Raw genomic sequence first — 22,587 nt, 5'->3', positions numbered from 1 at the left:
TTTGGGCGAGAAGATTATAAACAGACACACACAGAACACAATGCGCGTGCTCTTTCTTTGCTCACTGCCTCCAGTGTTACCATTGCGGGACGGATGCAGGACCCGCAAAGAATCCAAGTCATTAAAAAGATACAAATTTCTCTCAGTGACCACGGAGCTCTGAGGCTGCGGTTACCGAGACCATGCAGCGCTGCAGATTTTTCCACAAGAATTCTATCCTTGCAGGCTGCTGGAGCGCTCTGCATCAAAACAGCGAGCATAGTCTCTGGACCTGTTGCCAGATTTTGGCCGCAACTCCGCACAACAGACAGTGGGACGGTGTGAGTGGCCCGCTGCAGCGCTGACCGAGCCCGCAGATGCAGTAAGCGCATCGGAGGCAGTGAGAGCGATCGCAGTGATGCCGACCGGCCCGCCTGATGAGGACGCAGAACACAATGTGCTGTTAAAAAAAAAAAAAGAAGAAGCATGCAAAATTGCACTAAAAAATCTGCAAAACTGTGAGGCTGCAAAAGGTGAACTGCAATATAGCAAGGGACCACTGTGTGTGTGTGTGTGTATATATATATATATATATATGTATGTATATATATATATATATACACTTTCTATATACTTTCTATATACTATACTATATACTATTTCTATGTTATGTTTCGGACGCGGTCGGAGGACCGACCCAGCGTTTGAAGGAGCCAGCATAAAATAAGCAGAGCACGGTTCAAAGGATAACAGAATTTAATAAACATAACAGTGAGTGATATTAAACAACTAAACAGTCCGCGGTCTGGTGAGGTGAAAACACGGCGCGCTCTCAGCAGCGCAAACGGTCCGGAGCCACAGCAGTTCGGACCCAGGGACCCCGCCGACACCCCCCAGGTGGCCGCGACAAACTGAGTCTGTGAAGAGAGAAAACATGAGGTGAGTCCAACTCCACACAGAGAGACACAACTCAAAGGTGCACACCATCAGCAAACACTTCCTGGCTTAAATCTATACATCAGCTTCTTACCCTGCAGGCACGGAACAACACAGTTCAAATCTCCACTGCAGCAGAAGCTGATTAGACAATTAGCATAACGTGACAGCTCACTAACACAAGGTGTGAGGGACACCAAATCCACTGTCATTACTTCATAAAAGTCACCAAAACCTAATTACCTCAGGAAGTGTGCTGAAGAGCGTGAGACCTCACCCAATCCTCCTTCACAGACTGTGGCGTCAAACCTGGAGCGGTCTCTGTGTCCGTGATGGTGAGATTGTTCTCCTGACGTCGATCTCACACGTCTGCTCACAAGGTCGAGTCTCTGGCAATCACACACTGTGCATTCAAGGTTTAAATGCAGCAATCTCTGATTATGACAAAATACACCACAGCTGTGAGTCCTGATGACCTGCACGTGATAACAAGCCTCAGGTGTTCAGGATGAGGTCCTGATGCTCAGCCACTCAGTCCTGAATGCATACCACCTGGTGGGAGAAACAGAAAACAAAAACCAAGCCAGCCAAACACCCCAGCCCACAACAGTACCCCACCCTCACGGGAAGCCTCCCGGCGACCAAACGGACCTGGGCCAGGAAAAACAAAGCCCCCCTCCAGGGTCCATGGCTGGAATGTTGGCTGGGAACAAAAAACACCTCCTGCAGCTTCAGCTCCTTGTGCTGACGATCCAGCTGGGAAAGGCCTGTCTCCAGGAGCTGTGCGTTACTGTGCTCTGATGACACCTCCATCATCAGCTGCTCCACCTGCAACGTTAATCTCTTCATGCAGTCATTGATCATCTCAATGTTGAGCCTCTCCAGCTCTTCCCTCAGCTGGATAACACAAGCTCCCAGCCACCTCTTCTCTATCAACAGGGAACTCCGTGCCGAGACCATCACTCTCATCCTGGAGCCCGTCCTTTCCCATCCTGAGCCTGTCTGCAGCAGACTGCTCCGCAGCTGACAGTCCAGTGCAGAGACATCCCTTGTTGACTTGAATGGTCTTGCCCTCTGTTTCGTTTAGCAAACCTGTTAGAGTCTCCACCTTTGCGTTCATTCCTGTCGACTCTTGCTTTAGTTCACTTTGCATAAGTTTGGCCAGACGTTCTTAAACCTGTGCACTCAGCCTTCTTCCGACTATGTGTTAAAATCTGCTTAGTCATAAACAAAAATAAAGACAAACACAAACAACCATACCAACCCCCCCTCCCCAGAGGACCGTTCCATCAAACCCCGGGAAGAGGAGAAAAGAAAAAACACAACCCAAACTTAAGCTTGCAAACAAAAAAAAAAAAACAAAACGCTAACACCCCCCCCCCGGACAACATGTAGGGACCAACACCCCCCAGAGGACATCCCGCCAGCTCCAGGAGTAATAACCACAGCCGAGGTCCCTCTGGGACCCAAAGTCACCCACGGGGACTCCCAGAGGACTGTTCCATCAAACCCCAGGAGACGTCCCCCCTCATGACTAACAGACCCAGCCCCGGCCGTCCACGGCTAGATGGACCCACAGTCCTTTCCCCCCCAGAGGACACCACAGTCACACCCTGAGGGCGGAAACCGGGGGAAAAACAAAAAACAAAAAAACATACAAACAAAACAACAACCCCAACCCCACCCCCTCAGCGCAGCGGAAACTGGAAGTACGTCCAGTGTCACCAACCACGACTATACCCCAAAAGCCAACCAGGAGGAGTGGAACAGCGGTAATGGCATACGGCACAAGACGGCGCCACCCCTCCGACTTTTAAACCAGCCACCAGCTGCGGGTATATTCCACTGCCCCAAACCTCAGCTACGCCGATGGCGTACGGCTCAAAGGCGCGCTGAAGCCGGAGGTGGAACAGGGAAGTAACAAAAAAAAAAACCCCTAAACCCCCCCCACCCGGGTGCAGAGGTTACCTGGGAAACGCCCAGCATAACCGAACTGCACCACCCCAGCAACGCCGACAACGTACGGCTCAAACGGCTGGGGCCGGAGGAGAAGACAGGGAATAAAAAAGAATACCCCAAACCCCCCCCCCCCCCCCCTCCCGGGTGCAGAGGTTACCTGGGAAACGCCCAGCATAACCAAACTGCACCACTCCAGCAACGCTGACAACGTACAGCTCACACGGCTGGAGCCAGAGGAGAAGAGAGGGCACAACAAAAACAAAAAAGAAAAAACAACCCAATTACCCCCCCATCACCCCCCAGAGGACCGTCCCATCAAACCCTGGGAGGTGAAACCAAAAGAAATAAAAAAGAAAGACTAACAGACTAACATAAAGTCACCTGGGTCAAACTATGCTCCAGACAGCCTGCATTTTCAACTCCACCAGACCACAGACAGTGCTTTAAAACCCACGAAAACAACAAATTAACCCCTGATAAAAACACCTCATACTAAAACAAGAAACAGATAATAGACCAATAAAAAAAAAACTACCATTGGCCTACATCGTCAAGTGCAAAGAATGGAAAAACGTATTTTCCATCCTTTGAACCTAGACGGTAATGTGACTCTGTTACCAACAGAGGGAGCCAAAGTGCCAAATAAGAAAATCCCTGTGCTAACAGAGTAAAAACCAATACACACTGCTGCAAACGACAGCAGGTTATAACAAACAGCTTAACGTGCAAACTAAATACCACCGGGGCTGCTACAACAGGCGTCGGAGCCAGCTGCACGGGAGGAGACGGGGCTACAGCCATAACAGCGGGGTGCGACGCGACCCAAGCTGTAAACTCCGCCATGCGCGCACCAACGCGCACAACCCGGGCGGAGCGCACCCGCAACTGATCCCGGATCAGCTCCAACATCTGCTGCAGCCTTCCCGGGAAAAATACCGTCTCTGCTTCCGCTGGTCCATTGTTAAATGGCCAGAGACTACTGTTATGTTTCGGACGCGGTCGGAGGACCGACCCAGCGTTTGAAGGAGCCAGCATAAAATAAGCAGAGCACGGTTCAAAGGATAACAGAATTTAATAAACATAACAGTGAGTGATATTAAACAACTAAACAGTCCGCGGTCTGGTGAGGTGAAAACACGGCGCGCTCTCAGCAGCGCAAACGGTCCGGAGCCACAGCAGTTCGGACCCAGGGACCCCGCCGACACCCGCCTAGGTGGCCGCGACAAACTGAGTCTGTGAAGAGAGAAAACATGAGGTGAGTCCAACTCCACACAGAGAGACACAACTCAAAGGTGCACGCCATCAGCAAACACTTCCTGGCTTAAATCTATACATCAGCTTCTTACCCTGCAGACACGGAACAACACAGTTCAAATCTCCACTGCAGCAGAAGCTGATTAGACAATTAGCATAACGTGACAGCTCACTAACACAAGGTGTGAGGGACACCAAATCCACTGTCATTACTTCATAAAAGTCACCAAAACCTAATTACCTCAGGAAGTGTGCTGAAGAGCGTGAGACCTCACCCAATCCTCCTTCACAGACTGTGGCGTCAAACCTGGAGCGGTCTCTGCGTCCGTGATGGTGGGATTGTTCTCCTGACGTCGATCTCACACGTCTGCTCACAAGGTCGAGTCTCTGGCAATCACACACTGTGCATTCAAGGTTTAAATGCAGCAATCTCTGATTATGACAAAATACACCACAGCTGTGAGTCCTGATGACCTGCACGTGATAACAAGCCTCAGGTGTTCAGGGTGAGGTCCTGATGCTCAGCCACTCAGTCCTGAATGCATACCACCTGGTGGGAGAAACAGAAAACAAAAACCAAGCCAGCCAAACACCCCAGCCCACAACATTCTACCTCATTTTCTTATTTTATTGTATTGTTACAAGTATTATTATTATTGCTTATCCTTGCACACGCTGTTTGATGCACATTTTCCTCTACTTGCACCCATCTTGTGTGTTTTTTTAAGAGCTGACGTAACGTGAATTTCTCCACTGTGAGATCAATAAAGTCTTATCTTGTCTTAGTGTAACTTTACATGAGTTTTTTACGCCGTTCATTTTCATGGATATCATTGTCATTTTTCACTGCGCGTTTATGTACACATGTGCAACCAAAAGGATCATTTCCTTCTCTACTGCAGCAGCAACAGCAGTGGGAAAAAATAGGACTCCTTTTTCCTCATTGGTTGGTTGGCTCATGCATTTTCCACCAATCAGGAGTCACTAACCCCACATGTGTTCACTATCCCCACGTGTGTTTGATCACAACCCACCCACACCACATGGGTCTGACTGTGTGTGAGTTTTCTCTTTGTTACTGGTGGGAAGCATGTGTGGTTAGTGTTTTTTTTTTGTTTGGGTTTTTTTGTAAAAATGAGGTGGAACAAGCGCTTCAGTTATTTTTGAACTGGAGGAAGACGGAGCGCGCAGCGCATTGTCAGAGTCTGAAACAGACAGTGAGGATTCTGGTCATGAAAGAGATAATCCCTCTTTTGTGCTGGAGGAGCCACCAAAGCAGGTGGATCCACCAACATGTGCATGGAGATCTGAACAGAGGGTCGGAGCTTGGGGCCTTTTTGGGGTGTTTGTAAAAGTGGATGGACACACAGGAGGTGTCTGTGTCCTCCACCATCCATCATGCATTTTTGCGTGAGACAGTGTGGAGAAGGGTGAAAGATGGACGCTGGACGGTGAAGACATTTCCTGTCCTACCCCAGTGTTGGCTTATAATAAAAACATGGGTGGAGTCGACCTATCTGACCAGCTCATCCAGTACTACTCCACCCATCAGAAAACTGCACGCTGGTACAGGACAGTGTTGCTGCACTTCCTTGACATTGCAACCACAAGTGCATTCATCTTGCATCATGAGATCAGCAGTGTCAAGCAAGTGCAGCCCATGAAACACAAGGACTTTATGGTGGAGCTGGTGGGTCAACTGTGTGGCACAGACAAGACAGGTGTCCCACAGAGCAGTAGCCAGACCCACATTCCTGTGCCAGTTGTGACAGGCACAGATCCTCACCAAAAAGCCTCAAAAAGCAGACTGAGGTGCTAACGGTGCCTTCAGGTGGACAACAAGACAAGTGACACACTGTGGCAGTGTCAGGCCTGCGATGTGCCCCTCTGTGTTGTGTTGCACAGGAATTGTTTTTTTGAGTGGCACAAATAATTTGTGTTGTATCTTATTTTGACATCTGATTGTTTTGTAAATACTTTAGCATTAGCATTTCCTGCACTATATTTGTGCATATGTTTTTGAAATTCTAAATCTTATTGTGAAATCTGACTGCTTTGTAAATAATTGTACAAAAATGCCTGAAGCATTTCCTGCATTTAACTTTGTTTTTTGCTACATTTGTACATATGTTTTTGAAATTTACAATTTATATTTACATTTGAAGTTATGAAAATACAGTAGGTCAGAATGAATGAAAAACTGTACAGACACACAGGTGAGGTTGTGCTGAAACAAAGAACACCAAGCAAGGCCAGTTAAACACTTATTAAAGGTAAATTATAAAGGTAAAACCAAAAGTAGTCAAAAATAGACAATTATACCCTGGACTCCAGATGGTTAAGATTTGAAGCCAGTGCTCTTGGACATAAATCAAGCCTGTTAGCATCCGAAAGTTCAACTGGGACATCACTGCATCACCATGATCATCTGAATACTGACCCCTCAGATAGTCTCTGACATCTTTGATGAGCTCCTTAATTCTAGTTATGTCTTGCTCCAGACCATCTTTGTTCTTGTTGATGTGGTCCTTAAGATCTTTGGTCAGCATCTTCATGTCCTGAGTCATCTGTCCGACATCATTAATCTGAAACAGTAAAAATAGCCATGTTAAAGTCTATCAGGTCAAACGCTGGCTTTAGACCCATTTTTCCTCTACATCAGTAATTAATCACTGGACACCTCGTATTCTGTCAGTTCTGGGTCATACTGAATTGGCTTTGGAAAACACAATCAAGAGTATCAGTTTCTGTGCTCCCCATGGGAAACTTGCCTTTTTCTTGGATGCATTGAGTCTGTATGGCAGTGCATCAAGCTTGTCTCCCGCTTGCTTTGCTGTTTCAGAAGCTTTGTCGCTGACAGGTATGACTCCTTGACACTTTGGACCCCCGCATTTCCTACAGAGGGCACCACCACACTCTGACTGTGAGCAATTGTCAACACCTGGTCCTCCACAGATCTGCATTGAACCACAAACATTCGATCATTTACAAATTGGACATGGACTCTTGTCAATTGTTATGTTGTGTTCTGTATTGTAAACTTTTTTGGTAGCATGGCCAAGCAGTGGGTCACCCCTTTGAGTCTGGTCTGCTTGAGGTTTCTTCCTCAATATCATCAGAGGGAGTTTTTTTTCTTACCAGTGTCATTTGTGTGCTTGCTCTAGGGGTTGGTAAGGTTAGACCTTACTTTACTTGTGATTTGGCGCTGTATAAACTAAATAAATTGAAATAAATTAAATTGAAAATTCAAAAACTATATGAACAGATTTTTTGGACTCACTGAAGGATGGAGTTATGCTCTAGGCCAGTGGTGTCCACAGTATTGCCTTTCTGGAATACTTTGGTCATCTGCAACTTGCAGATTCTTTTTGCACACCTTCAGGGACATTGGTCTGTATGTGTCAAATAAGACATGGACCTCATTCCTGAGACAGCCGCAGACATGTGATACAAGTGACCTGGCCAAGTTTCCACAGGATGCCACATGCCTTATGCCAGATAGGAACGAGTGGATCAGTAATCCACCATCAATCAAAGTGGCACTGATGGTTGGTAGAGGTGTCTCTATGAAACCATCCTGCAGTGCTTTAAGCCTATCGAGGAGCTTGTTCTTCTCCATCTGTAACATTGAACCATCAGAATGTGCAATGGACAGTGGATAGTGTCAAGAAAGGTTGAAATCCCTCTCTGCATATTGATATAAAGTTTAGTAATCAATAATCTAAGTTATGTATTTTGTGAACAAGAAATGCAATGAAAAAACGTTTTAAAGATAAAAAAAAAATGATAAAAAAATAAATGATTAAAATAAGGTTGTGATTAAAACTGTTCTGTGATAAAAGAATCAAGTTAGTACAAAATGGTTAAGAATTGAGAAGAGTTTCTGATGAAAAAGTGTTAAAGCAATGCTGTAGGATGTGTGATTGTTTCTACTGATATCAAGAGGAAGTTGGGTACTTTCCAGTGGAGTGAAGAATGTTTGGTACTTTCCACTTGTGACAAAGAAATGAAGAAATCTCATGTGACTGTCAACATGATCAGACATGTCCGGCAAAACAGGAAGAAAGGGAAGAGAGCCAGATCAACGTATGACCATATTAGGAGAAGAATGTGAGCAGATGAGATTGTGCACGCCCATTTAAACAAGGGGTATATAAGGAAAAGATCAGGAAGGATCGGGATTAGTCTTCTGCCTTCCTCTGCCTGGACCTACTGGAAGGATCGACCACACATACCAGCAGACTCCAGAACAAAAAGAATTCAACAGAAAGGAGAGAGGATTTGAGCACTTTTCATCACAAGACAGAGACTTCATACTTTACTCTGGATGAGCTAAATGCTAAAGAGGAACCGGCCCAACATATATAACCATCTACCCCACACCCTCAGCCAGAAGATAAATTCTTGGTATGGAGACTCTCAGGCTCAACCCGGCGCGGAACATTAAGACTTTGTACAAAGTTTAGTGTTCCATCGAAGGATTAAAGGACAAAAAGACTACAAGGCCAAGTAGTCTAACCCCCTCTTCTGCATTCGGACTTTGGATTATACATCAAGTTAAGTTTCTCTTGGATCGGACATTCAAATTCAGCATTCTACACTTGCTTTTCCATTTTTATCAATATTATTATTTTGTTTTATTTTTGTCAAGGTAAAATGGTAAATGGACTGCATTTATATAGCGCTTTTCCATCTGCATCAGACACATCAGGGACCAATCAGACTGCGATACCGGAACACTGCGGCAAAAGCTCATCACTTGTGTGTTCCACTACATCAGAAATCACACTTGGGTGGTTTGTTTGTATGTATCGCTTATGTGTTTGAGCTACTGCAGCAGACATTTAACAGGCAGTGACATTCCCCACGTTTCTAAACGTTGAATAATATGCTAGGTGGGGGTGAACTTTTGGCTATGTCTGGGGGCCTATCGCACCAGATAATTTGTCTGGTATTGACTACTCTGTACTCTCTTAGATGTCCCGAGATATAAACTTTGTTTTAAGTGGTACCAATAATGTTTGATCCAGCCAAAATGTTTGGCCCTTTTTGTGTGTCTGGTGGGCCTAATGCAGCAGACATCATGTCTGACATGAACCAGTGTGACTTGTAAATTACTCTGAAATACATTTTTTGTGGTACCTATCTATGTTTGATTGAACTGCTGACCACACTGGGCATCCTGGCATCAGGGGCATTCCAGGGGGAGCTGGCTGATCGGCAGTGGTGGGCACAGATAACCAAAAAATTAACTTCGATAACAGATAATCAGATAACTGAAAAGTTATCTTGGATAAAGATAAAACGATAAACCACCCAAAAAGTATCAGAAGTTACAGATAACCGATAAATTCCAGTATTGTCTCTGGTACACTTGCAACTATTAACAAGCTGATTTTGAGTTTTAACACAACAGTTGCATTTGGAAGCATCAAAAGTGACAACAGACCCAAACAATGAGTCAGCACTTCTGTCTTTGAGCGTCCTGCCCCCTGCTGGAAGCTCCAGTTTACTACATGGCTTCCAGAACAGAAGCAAGCTGAGAGGAGCCACGAAGCTCAACTCTCTACTCAAACACAATGCTGCCATCAGGCAGAGGTCTTGGAAAATAAAGCAGTGCTGAGTTATGGTTTGATGTATAAATAAAATGAATACTGATAAAATAACTCCATTAATGTAAATTCTGTCATTTGTACAAAGTTAAAATATAACATATCTTTTAATGTTGAATAATGCACTAATTCTGAAGTTTTGTAACAAACACAGACAGATCGCAAAGGATTCTGGGTAAAATGTGCCTCCGCAAACACTGATTGGTTGACTCATTCATTATGCAAACCAACACATTAATGTGACGTGTGTCATGTGTTGCTGTTTACACATAAATGTGCTTTTGTAAAATATTCCATTTTTTATTTGTAAAAACAGGCATTTTCAAAAAAAAAAAAAAGCCAAGTTGTAATTAGATCACTGATATAACCGGTGTCAAAAATAAATAGAACACTGCCATGATCTACTGGTGCCAGACGTTCAGTACTTAAGCTGGGTTTACACTGTGTGAGTTTTGGCCCTTTTTTAGTTGATTTTTCATTTGTGTGAGAATTTTTTGGATTGCACAGAGTTTCAGGATAATCGTGCATCCTGCATCATTTAGTATACATGGAGTAACGAGCAGCGTTTAACATCTCACGACCACCTCCTGATCGCCGATCGTATGGTCAAATGAAAATCAAACCTGTTTGATATTCTGGTTGGCCGTCATGAGGGTATCCCACTGCTGAAGAGCCACAAGCGTCCAACCTCTCGCACTGTGCCTGTACAAACACCGCAGAGCTGTATTATAATGTTTTTGTTTTTTTTACTTTGATGTCTCCCATTGAGAGTTTTTGTAAAAAATAAGAAATGCAAATTAAATTTGAAAAAAAAAGCTTCTGTTTACATTTTGCTTCTGGAAACACAAGTCCGACGTGTGGTTTTTGAACGTACAGTGTGTGTGAGAACATAAATCGTGTGCTCTGAACTTTTACACCGTACAGTTCTGTCCTACAGTTTGAGCTGGAACCAAGTACAATGATTGAAAATATCAGCCCAGCTTCAGTTTGAATACTGCCATGAACACTACTGGCCAGTAGATGGCAGTAGAGACCATAAAAACTTGGCAAAACAAAATTCCAGATAATCTGTGTCTGCTACATTTAAGATGCGTGGAATTTAATAAACGCAGACACAATAACAGCATCTATAAACCCAGAGAATATATTCACAAGACTTTTACGCACTAGAGTTTAATGCTGTTGTCCTGATCAGAGTGTCTGAAACACATTTCTCATGTCGTGAACGTACTGAGATTACCCTGTCACTCATAATGCACCTGGACACAGCATGTCCACAAAATGAAACTAAAACCTTAAAAATTAGCACATTACTTTAAAACTAAAACATATATCTGATATCTTCACTTCAGACATGACGTTAATTTAAATAACTTGTCCGAAATAAGTTTGGTTAAAATTTGAACCTTAAGTTAAAAATGTATGCCTCTGGATGACTTGGGTGATATTGCCTGTGTATCAGTATGGGGTTAAAAGAAATGAGGTTTTTTTTGTGACCAGTTCTCCATTGCCTGCAGAGGATAGAGCAGTTTCTTCTAGAAGCAGCTGTCCTCTTTTTTTCAGAGGGTAGAACTGCACATCTGCTACAAAACATTTAACAGGTAGGTACTCAACTGATTTTAAATTTTATAAATGTTTGTAGCTGTTCAGCTTTGTTTACCACGTTATCGGTCTAAAAATTGTCGGACAAAAATGTATCGCAAGGTAATTAGTCCGATAATGTTTTTTAAAGTTATCTAAAAAGATAATCCGATAATGAAAACATGATCTTCGTTAATTATTGGTTATCGGATTATCGGAACTGTGCTCACCACTGCTGATCGGTCAGGAGTGTGCCAGTCAACCTTGCGCCGAGCTGCAATCATCCAAATGTCATCAGGCACCTTCCAACATTACGGCGCATTTTGCAGCGAGGGCCGGTTTCCTGAATGTAATTGGAGCTATTAAAGGCGCCGTCACATGAAGAATTTGTTTCTGTTAATATGAAACATTTTCATTCCATCAATGTTCAAATCATATGTGGAGGCTGCACGGTGCACGGTGGGGTGGGGGTGGAGTGCTTGTGTTAAATACTTTATTCGTGTAATTGGTCAGAACAAAAACTGGTGCGGACACATTTGGGCATGTGCGTATTCAAATATGTTTTTATTATTTTTATTAATGTCTTTTTTATTTTTATGTGATGTGAGCTGCAGAGCTTCTTAACAGGCTTCCTGTGTTCAGTATTTGTCAATAAACATGTGTGTAAGTTGTGATGTCACACTGTCAGCGGAGGTGTACCTCACCTTTTTAACGTCAGTGTGTGCACACTGTTCAGCCTCACACACTCACGCTTCGTAGCTCCCACAAACATTTTTCCAGTTTCATGATTAATCCATTTAACAGCATACTGAATAAACTGTCCCAACATCATTTCCAGTTATCTATATAGATGACAAACGAGGTACCAATATTTGAGGTCAAGGTCTAGTACTATGTGATATACCATATGCAGTTATGAATGTCTGCTGGGGACCCCCTGCTGCATCTGACCCATGGAACCCCAAATAGGGGGTCAAAAAATGCGCTGGATTAAACGAGTGAGGTACCAAAATACCTATGTTTTCTAAACTGGCATACTGCATAGACATTTAAAATACCCTTGCAAGACATTTTGTCCTCTGCAGGGTGGTTGCCAGACACCCTGAAAAGGGGCCCAAAATAAGGACTGGGTTAAACATTGAAGGTACCACATGAAACCAAGTTTGAATTCACTGTCACACCTTACTGAGTATAAAATAAGCAATGCCAGACAAAATATCTGCTGCAGTGGCCCTGCCAGACACCACCAAAGTTAGACCCCTTAGCCAGCAATTGTTAGAATGAGCAAGAATAAACACTGAAAGTACCACAAAAAAGTTATACCAAATGAATATGTACATAACACAATGTCAAGATTGGACCACCTTACAAGACTCGTGGGCTGCTGCATAAGGGGCACCAGACCCTCCCTAAAAAGGGTCCCAAAATAAGTTAAACATTGAAGATACCACATGAGACCAAGTTTCAATTAACAGACAAAATATCTGCTGCATTGGCCCTGCCAGACACCCCTAAAATTAGACCTTTTTCCAGCAATGGTAAGATTGAGATAGATTAAATCTTAAGTGTATAACCAAAATGTATCAAATGAACACGTACATTACTTTAAGTTGAGATCTGCCCCACTAGACCCATGACCCAACAAATTCTTTCCTGCACTGACCCTGCCAGACACTCCCCAAATTAGACCCTTTTTCTAGGAATGGTTAGATTGAGCTTGATTAAACCTTCAAATCACCACCAAACATGCTACAATGTGCTTTCACACCCCCAACTGTTTAACACCTGATGCATGAAGTCCCTTGAATAGGTAATAAGTGGCAGCCTCTTCAAATAAAAAAAATGGCTGCCAATTTGTTTCAAAACAATGATACAGTGATTGAAAATTTTCCTTCTAATTCTCTTATGAATTAAGTGAAGTAAATTTGTATCCAGGGTCGGACTGGGAACAAATTTCGGCCCTGGCATTTTTACTCTGGACCAGCCCACTATTGGCCTGATGAATCCACCCCCAAACACGCACACCCACCCGTCCATACCGAACCCCCAATGAACAAATACTATACACCTAAACACCATGAACACACACCTAAACACACACTTTCACTGTCATTTCACCTTGATTATAGTACAAAACGGAAGCAAAAGCACACAGGTGGAAAAAAGCTTTTGTGTCTCCAAAGTGTGTGTGTGTGTGTGTGTGTGTGTGTGTGTGTGTGTGTGTGAGAGAGAGAGAGAGAGAAAATTAAGGTAATATTTTGCATGCACATTACTGAGTGGAATGGAGGCAAAAAAGAAGCTTGAAAAACTTAAATGAAATAACTTGACTAAGTAATAACACCAAAACCTTTAAATTAAATTGGTTAAAATTAATTAACAGTGTAGAGGACAAAGCAAATGAAGTTTACAAAACCACTTCATTAAATGTGTTGCTAAACTTGGGTTTGTCTGACTATAAGTGTCTTGTGTGAACTCAGTGGCTGAGTTGCTGACATGCAAATTACTATTTTAGGGTTTTGTTTTGTTTTTAAACTGAGCAAATAATTTGTTTTAGAGTGTGGAATACTCCAAAGAATATTTCACTTCTGTGAACTGATCCTCATAACGTGTAAAGTGAAATCAAAATACCAGCATGGCTGCAGCTTTGAACACTGTTACAAACAGCCCCAGCCTCCCCTATTACCATTCTAACTGGTCTGCTGTCCCAGCTTTGACCCCTAAAACAAACAAAAAAACATCACTCATTTGTTTTATCTTAAATTTTCACCCTCGTTTCCACACCAGGAGCAACATTGGGGAATAAATCCGAGCAGCAGGGAGAGCGCGAAGTACAGAGAAGTCCAGGCACCGAGGACTCAGTCCATTCACAGGGGCACAGTGTTGCCAGATATGAAATATGAAACTATCGTACCAAAACCTCAAAATTATCGTATTTTGGGAGAAATGATCGTACACAAACAAAACGCATACAACGTAGCTATTTTAGCGTTTTTTTTTAATTTCCAAAGAATTTTATGTCACATTTTTAAACAGTAATTATAGTAATGGGGAAACTAGAACGTACTACTAGAAAGATTTTTTTTTTTTCTGTGAAGGGACACAAACGTGTTAATTACCAGACTAGAAAGAGTCGAATTCAACCTCGAGGTCGCTGTCGTCATCCGATGCCATGGACACTTGTGCAGATTTTGTTGAACACAGAAAAAATGTTGACACCTCCATAAGGAACTTGAACTTTTTTATTTTTCTTGTATATCTCTTTGCTCTTGTGTTTTGTTCGTTTGTTATTGCATTTGTTGAAATAAAGTTTTGAAAAAAAAAGGTGTTGGTTGGGGAATCTTCCTGTCACGGCACAGATTGGATGGGAACTTGTATAGAGAGGGGGCGGGCTTTCAAATGACCTTTGTCCCGGGCGGCCAAAGCCAGCAGCAGCCGTGTGTGGTGTGTCTTTGATGCCGCCTGAGTGCAACGCCTGCAAAATGATTCTTGGGTGTCAGAGAGAGATGCGTGTTTGGGTAACCAACTGAAATTATCGTACCTTTTGTATTTTTTCCCATTACTGATCGTACATCGTACAGAGGGCAAAACTATCGTACAAATACGATAATTATCGTACATCTGGCAACACTGCAGGGGCGTGAGCGGCCGCCTGCTCTTCCTGCAATCTGATTGGCCACCCTGTATGCTTCTCCATCGTCATTGGCTGTTGGTCATGTCAATCATTGTGCTCGATGTAAGTCTCCGTTGTGTGATCAAACGGAAACAAAACTGAAACCTAGAATAAGACTGCGCCGTGTATGAAACACTACAGAACTTTTATTTTGACACAAATTCAGGAAGTGGTTCTGCAGCTGCGCCGATTAAATGCTGTAGCTTCACCGATCATGGACTTTCCTCGTGTTGACAGCAGCGTGCGGTTCGAGAACACTGTATTTCCATAATCTCTATAAATATGGGAGGGCCGGCCCACGCACGTGAAAACGTGCAGCAGCCCACCGGGCAAATGCCCAAAATCACAGATTATCAGTCCGAGTATGTTTGTATCTGTAACTTTAAATGATATAAAAGAACTTCAGATATGAGAATTAAAATCCTATACAGTTAATTGAAATAATGAAACCTGCAAGTTGGACAGGAAATGCAGGTCAGTTAGCACTGTTTGATCTTTGTGTGTAAGCATGTGAACAAGCACTGGCCAACGGGTAGATGTAGGCTCTGTACATATGCAGCGTCAGCACATGGTATCATATCTGATTAGCATGCTTGTGTCTATGTCATGATGTTCATAGAGATAAAAGGAAATCGTGATCGTATCCCATGTTATGATTTACTCATAGTATGACTGTCAGGGCTGAGCGGAGGTGAGGCACAGACAGACACTAGACACAAATGCAGGCTCTCAAACGACATATGAGTAAAAACACAGGTCTTTATTACAGGCAGGAGTTCAGCAACAGGAAGACAGTCCGCGGAGCAAAAGTACCAGACAAGGACAAGACAGAGGACGTGGTCAAAAACTAGCAAGGTCAGTACACAAGCAAACTGGGTTTTCAGAGCTGAGGCAAAAAGCAGGATCCGGTACACAGAGCAGAATCAAAACACGGGAAGAGCAAAAACAGAACGAGACAAAGTGCTGATAAGTGATGAACATCATCGACAAACAAGCAGTGAGGGAGTGAACAGACGCAGTTTAAATAAAGAAGGCGGTGACAGGAAGACAAGGTGCACGTGAGGACGAAGGATCTGGAAAGGGGGGCGTGGCTGACAGATGAGGAACAGGTGCAAAAGAATGAGGGAGGAAAATGCAACGCAGGCAAACCAAAAGAACTAAGTGACTGGAAAATTAACAGAGAAAAATGAGACGTGCTTAAGGCAGATAATAATAAACGTGAGCAAAACAAAAGGAGAAAAAACAGGAGATAATGTGACTAAGCCAAGTGGAAAACCAGGAGATCAGTAATAATAAACAGAACTGGAACAGAACTGACACTGAATAAAATACAGAAATCAATGCAGTGACAATACAAAATACTAACCCAAATAGGACAGAAGCGTGACAATGGCAATCTTCCTGTCCCCAATGCAGGTGAAATACACTACTGACTGATAGAAGATCCAAGATGATTTTTATATATGGTAGGCTTATAATTTTACAGGGCTAATTATGATATGTGTGTGTGTGTGTGGGGGACTAATATACAATTAAAACCATATTATCTTTCTTTTTCCAACTTAATTAGTTACTGGAGATTTCAGGGAGGTCTCCTGGAAACGATTGTCAGAGGGAAATATTTCATAGGCCATCTAGTATTTTAATCATGTTTGCCGATACTGTACACGCCTTTCAAGTTTAAATTTAGTAAAAAAGGTTCTGTCTTTCATTCAGGTAAAGTCAGTCATATGGAGACAATTTAGTAAAAAAAATGGTTCTGTGTTTTATTCAGGTACTGTCATATGGAGACACTGATGATGGATGTTGATATCAGATATCTAACTTACTATGTGATGATGACTTTTGCAGAGGATGATTCAGATTTTCACACTGCCATTCCAAATATATCAGAGATACTTTTATTTTGATATAGCCAATTATTTTTATGTAACATGTCTTTACTTAACTGCTCAGTCTAACCATTCCTCGTGAAAATGATCTAATTTTGGGGGTGTTTGACAGGGCTCGTGCAACGGACTATTTGTCTGCCACTGCTTATTTGACTGTATACATGTCCTTTGTAAATTGTAATTGTTGCTTCAAATTGGTTCCATATGGTATCTTTAATAACTAATGTAGACCTTATTTCAGAATTCTTTGCAGGGAACTCATGAGTCAAGTCTGATAAGGGCCAATATGAATATTGTGTGATGAGTGTGTGTTCAGTTGCTATAAATGTTTTGGTGATACCTTCAATATGATACTTTCAACCTTAATCTAGCTCAATCTAAATGAATCTAAACATTCATAGAGCAGCCTTGGGACAAACCTCTGGCTGGGCCAGTGCAGCAGATATTTTGTCTGGCATGACTTATCATCTTCTTCTTTGTCTTTCAGCTGTTCCCGTTAGGGGTCGCCACAGCAGTTCAGTCGTTTCCATCTCACCCTGTCCTCTGTATCTTCCTCTGTCACACCAACCACCTGCATGTCCTCAGCACATCCATGAACCTCCTCTTTGGTCTCCCTCTTCTCCTCCTGCCTGGTGGCTCCATCCTCAGCATCCTTCTCCCTATATACCCTGGGTCCCTCCTCTGCACATGTCCAAACCATCTCAATCTCGCCTCTCTGACTTTGTCTCCAAACCGTCCCACCTGAGCTGTCCCTCTGATATGTTCATTCCTAATCTTGTCCATTCTTGTCACTCCCAAAGAGAATCTCAACATCTTCAGCTCTGCCTCCTGTCTTTTTGTTAGTGCCACTGTCTCTAAACCATACAACATAGCTGGTCTCACTACTGTTTGTAAACTTTCTCCCTTCACTCTTGCTGATATTCTTCGGTCACAAATCACTCCTGCCACCTTTCTCCACCCACTCCACCCTGCCTGCACTCTCTTCTTCACCTCTCTACCACACTCTCCATTACTTTGAACAGTTGACCCCAAATATTTAAACTCATCTACTTTCACCACTTCTACTCCTTGTAACTGCACTATTCCACTGGGCTCCCTCTCATTCACACACATTTACTCAGTCTTGCTTCTACTGACTTTCATTCCCCTTCTCTCCAAAGCATATCTCCACTTCTCCAGACTAGACTCAACTTGCTCTCTACTCTCACTACAGATCACAATGTCATCTGCAAACATCATAGTCCATGGGGACTCCTGTCTGATCTCATCTGTCAACCTGTCCATCACCACTGCAAACAAGAAAGGGCTCAGAGCTGATCCTTGGTGTAATCCCACCTCCACCTTGAATGAGTCTGTCATTCCAACTGCGCATCTCACCGCTGTCACACTATTCTTGTACATGTCCTGCACTACCCTAACATACTTCTCTGCCACTCCAGACTTCCTCATACAATGCCACAACTCTTCAAAATATTCCCTCCACCTTCTCAGCACACACTCCTCACTTGTCAGCACATTACCATGTGCATCTTTTACCACCCTAACCTGCTGCACATCCTTTCCAGCTCTGTCCCTTTGTCTGGCCAATCGGTACCTTTTCTCCTTCCTTACTATTCAACTTCTTGTACAGCTCGCAATATGCCTTTTCCTTTGCTTTTGCCACTTCTCTTTTCACCTTACACCGCATCTCCTTGTACTCCTGTCTACTTTCTTCATCTCTCCAACTATTCTTTGTCACCGACCTCTTTCTCCTTATGCTTTCCTGGACCTCTTCATTCCACCACCAAGTCTCCTTGTCTTCCTTCCACTGTCCAGATGTCATACCCAGTACTGCCCTAGCTGTCTCCCTCACCACATTTGCAGTACTTTTCCAGCTGTCCAAAATTGCTTCCCCTCCAACTATTGCTTCTCTCACCTGCTCGCTAAATTTCACACAACAGTCTTCCTCCTTCAGCTTCCACCATCTGATCCTTTCTTGAGCTCTCACTCTCTTCTTCTTCTTTACCTCTAAAGTCATCCTACAAACAACCATCCTGTGCTGTCTAGTGACACTCTCTCCTGCTACCACCTTACAGTCTCTGATTTCTTTTAGCTTGCATCTCCTACACAGAATCTAGTCCACCTGTGTGCACCTTCCTCCACTCTTATGTCACCCTGTGCTCCTCCCTTTTCTTAAAGTAGGTGTTCACCACAGCCATTTCCATCCTTTTTGCAAAATCAACTACCATCTGTCCTTCCCCATTCCTATCCTTGATACCATATCTACCCATTACTTCCTCATCACCTCTGTTCCCTTCACCAACATGCCCATTGAAGTCTGCTCCTATCACCACTCTTTCATGCTTGGACACACTCTCCACCACCTCATCTAACACACTCCAGAAATCTTCTTTCTCCTTCATCTTACAACCTACCTGTGGGGCATATGCACTGATGATATTCATCATCACCCCTTCAATTTCCAACTTCACACTCATCACCCTGTCAGACACTCGCTTAACCTCCAACACACTTTTAACATACTCTTCCTTTAAAATGACCCCAACACCATGCCTCCTTGACCCCTCTCTCAAAAAAGGTGTCAAGGAAGCATTCTTTGTGAAACGTTTGAAACCCAGCCTTAACCAGGGAGGGGGTCTGAGACACACTTTATCCCCTGTTTACAATGGGGTACTCAGGTCAAGGCAGTTTCAGTCTTTTGTTCATGGTAATGAGTCATTCACGTCATCAGCAGAGTCGTCATGGGAGCCATCAGGAGAGGGTCTGTCTCATCATTAGGAGGGACAGCTGCCCTGTCATTAGGAGGGTGCTAACTAGAGCACAATAGGTGCTAATTAGAGCTATTGTTTAGTCACTAGCCTATAGCAGAAACGTCCTCACGTCAGGCAGCCCAGTCGACGATTGAAGCTTCTCTACTATGGAAACCACCTGGACAACTGAGAACGAACGAACGAACGAACGAACGAACGAACGCACGCACGCACGCACACACGCACGAACGTCCGTCCGTCCGTCCGTCCGTCCGTCCGTCTGTCTATCTATCTATCTATTCAGTGTCTAACACAGTTCTCTGACAGATTTTTCAGAGAACTGTGGGATGGCTGGGCCAATTGCATGAGCTCCTGAGGACCATGCCAAAATAGCAGAGATGATCAGGAGCAGCCACGTCTAGAACTGGCTGAGCTGCTGCTGGCCTGGCTGCAGTTGAAGCAGGCTTCAGGACTCCCATTCCAGTTATTAAATTTTGTATTTACTATAATTTTATCTTGTTCTTCCTGGGTAGAGTTGGGGAATTTCCACAGTCTATTCACATGGATGAAAGCAGAATAATAAGAGCTGCAGACTGTGTGCAAACGTGTGATCATTTCAGCTGCAAGTTCCCACTTCAATGAGATACAACTGTAAAATTGTTGCTGTTCGTCTGTTTGGTTGGTAATTTGCCTCTCCAACTGCTCTTAAACAGTCACAGCCCAGTGAGAGAGTACACTTAGTGCTATCTCACCAAAGCCCCAATGAAATCCCAATGATTTTCTCCACTGTCCTCACACTGTTGCAGTCAGAGGCACTGAAGCCTTCACACCACACAGAAATACAGGTCAAAATGCTCTCTATGGTGAGCATGTATGGGGGCAGGTGGGCTCTCCTCATCACATCACCATCACACAGAGGAGGTGCTGTCCTGTAGTTAGTGAGCACGCTTCAGCAGTCTGATGGTATGGTTGAAGTTGGCTCTTGCTGTTGTTAGTGCCGCCTTGTCACCAGACTTGAAGGCTGAGTTCCATGACCCTAACATTTTTCGTACTTCATCAGTCATCCAGGGTTTATGGTTGGCCCGGGTGATGATGTTCTTTGTGATGCTGATGTCCTTCAGGGCCCCTTCACTCATAGTGCGAGTTTGGTTGAATTGTGCAAGAAGTGCACATGAAACAGGAATCATATGCAATATATGTAAAAAGTAGCTGCCTGTAACTCCTCGTACACCTGTTGCTACAACTATTTGCGCACAGCAGCGGCTGAAAGACAGAGTGTGTGCTGTGAGAGCCCATCGAACCCTCTCGCGGCAGGTGTCAACCAAATTCCAGCTGACACACACGAACATCTAACACCTCTCGCATGGCACTTAGAAAATGTGTGGCCATTCACACAGTCAACAGATGATCACTGTTGAGCTGGATGTGAAAGTTGTCTAAGTGCCCCCATGAGTGTGGCTTTGCAAACACACACAGTGACACGTTGGTGTGTGCGCTGAACTGACAGGGGGTGTGACCACAGTCAAGAGCAGCTGTGGAGATCAGTGGTTCTGGACATCACAGCTGGGGAACACGTACCATGTTTGGGCGGAGATGAACTAACAACTGACCACTGTGACACGTGTGTCTGCTTGCTGTCCTCATGTGGACATACATAAAAACATATCGCTGTTGCAATGGGCTGCAATGAGCACGTACACTGCACACATTGACATGCTACCCCAGGTGATCTGGACCGTCAGATCATAACACGCAGTGAGCAATCTGAAAGTCATGCAACCCATGTGAGCTCTGTTCCACATGATGCAGTGTCTGTCCTGTGGTGCGCCATCCACAAGACACATGTGTTGGGTAGGACACGTGCTCAGGGCTGGCTGGACACACCACCAGCAGATGTGGACATGAGAAGAGCGCTCTGCTTCTCATTCATGTCATTTCATGACTGTATGTCTGTGACCATGGATCATCTACAGAGGAACAGAAGGTTCATACTTGCATTGTTTGCTTGATAAGAGGGATTCAATGAAATGTGGTGTTTTTATATGGTATGTGTTTTTTTAAATACGTCCATGTCTTTCTTGATATCAGGCTTTTTCCTGCACCTTTCACAGGATAGCAATGGTAGCTCAGTGGTAAAGTTTCTGACTGGCAATCAGAGTTTTTGCAAAGTGTCGGTTCGAATCACGTGGTTGGCATGTATTTTTTTTTTTTTTTTTTCACAGAAGCTGCTCACACTGTATTCCTGCGTGCACAAATCGTCGCAGCGGCATCCTGCACGCCTGCCCATTGGCTCAATGTTTTCGTGGTTCGCTCATACGACCTGTTCCATCTATTTGTACTATGTGTGAAGTGGCCCTCATGCATATATTGATGCAGACTGACACAGACATGACATACTCATCTACGCAGGTGTGGTCATTGTAAGTGGCTGCTGCCTTGAACATGACCCAGTCAGTACATTCAGAACAGCCCTGTAGTACCGCCATAGCCCTCTCAGGTCACAGCCTGCCACACTCTAGGTTTTCCTCTAATTAGCAGGGGCTTGTATGCAGGAATTAGCATGACAGCCTACATACGCGCACACACACACACACACACACACACACACACACACACACACACACACACAAAATGACTTCCACACATCTTTCTCTGTAGTCACTAAGCACACCCCCCCACACATCACTCCTTTACAGTCCCCACCCCCCACAGATGCTCTCTGTGCTGCACTGCACTTTTCTTTTTTGCTGCTACTATTGCCAACACCCAGTATTCAAGTTGTTCTATTTGCAGTTTTTGTTGACAGTATATACACACATCCTTTGCACATACGAGGTCTATTAGAAAAGTATCCGACCTTATTATTTTTTTCAAAAACCATATGGATTTGAATCACGTGTGATTACATCAGCCAAGCTTGAACCTTCGTGCGCATGTGTGAGTTTTTTCACGCC

The 22,587-nt window shown here is 43.9% G+C and overlaps 1 protein-coding gene across 1 annotated transcript in view; it reads right to left on the bottom strand.

Annotated features, from left to right (window-relative positions):
- Positions 1 to 22,587, bottom strand: part of lamb4 (laminin, beta 4) — a 320,650-nt gene that overhangs the window by 65,104 nt on the left and 232,959 nt on the right. The window contains exons 29-30 of the mRNA XM_034175562.1: positions 6,900 to 7,085; positions 6,569 to 6,713 (exon numbers count right to left, since the gene is read on the bottom strand). Coding sequence (XP_034031453.1) covers positions 6,569 to 6,713; positions 6,900 to 7,085 — 331 coding nt within the window. The remainder of the gene's footprint in view (positions 1 to 6,568; positions 6,714 to 6,899; positions 7,086 to 22,587) is intronic.

This window comes from Thalassophryne amazonica, chromosome 8 (genome assembly GCF_902500255.1).
Source record: "Thalassophryne amazonica chromosome 8, fThaAma1.1, whole genome shotgun sequence".
NCBI classification, from domain to species: Eukaryota; Metazoa; Chordata; class Actinopteri; order Batrachoidiformes; family Batrachoididae; genus Thalassophryne; species Thalassophryne amazonica.
This window is presented reverse-complemented; position numbering and strand designations above follow the sequence as displayed.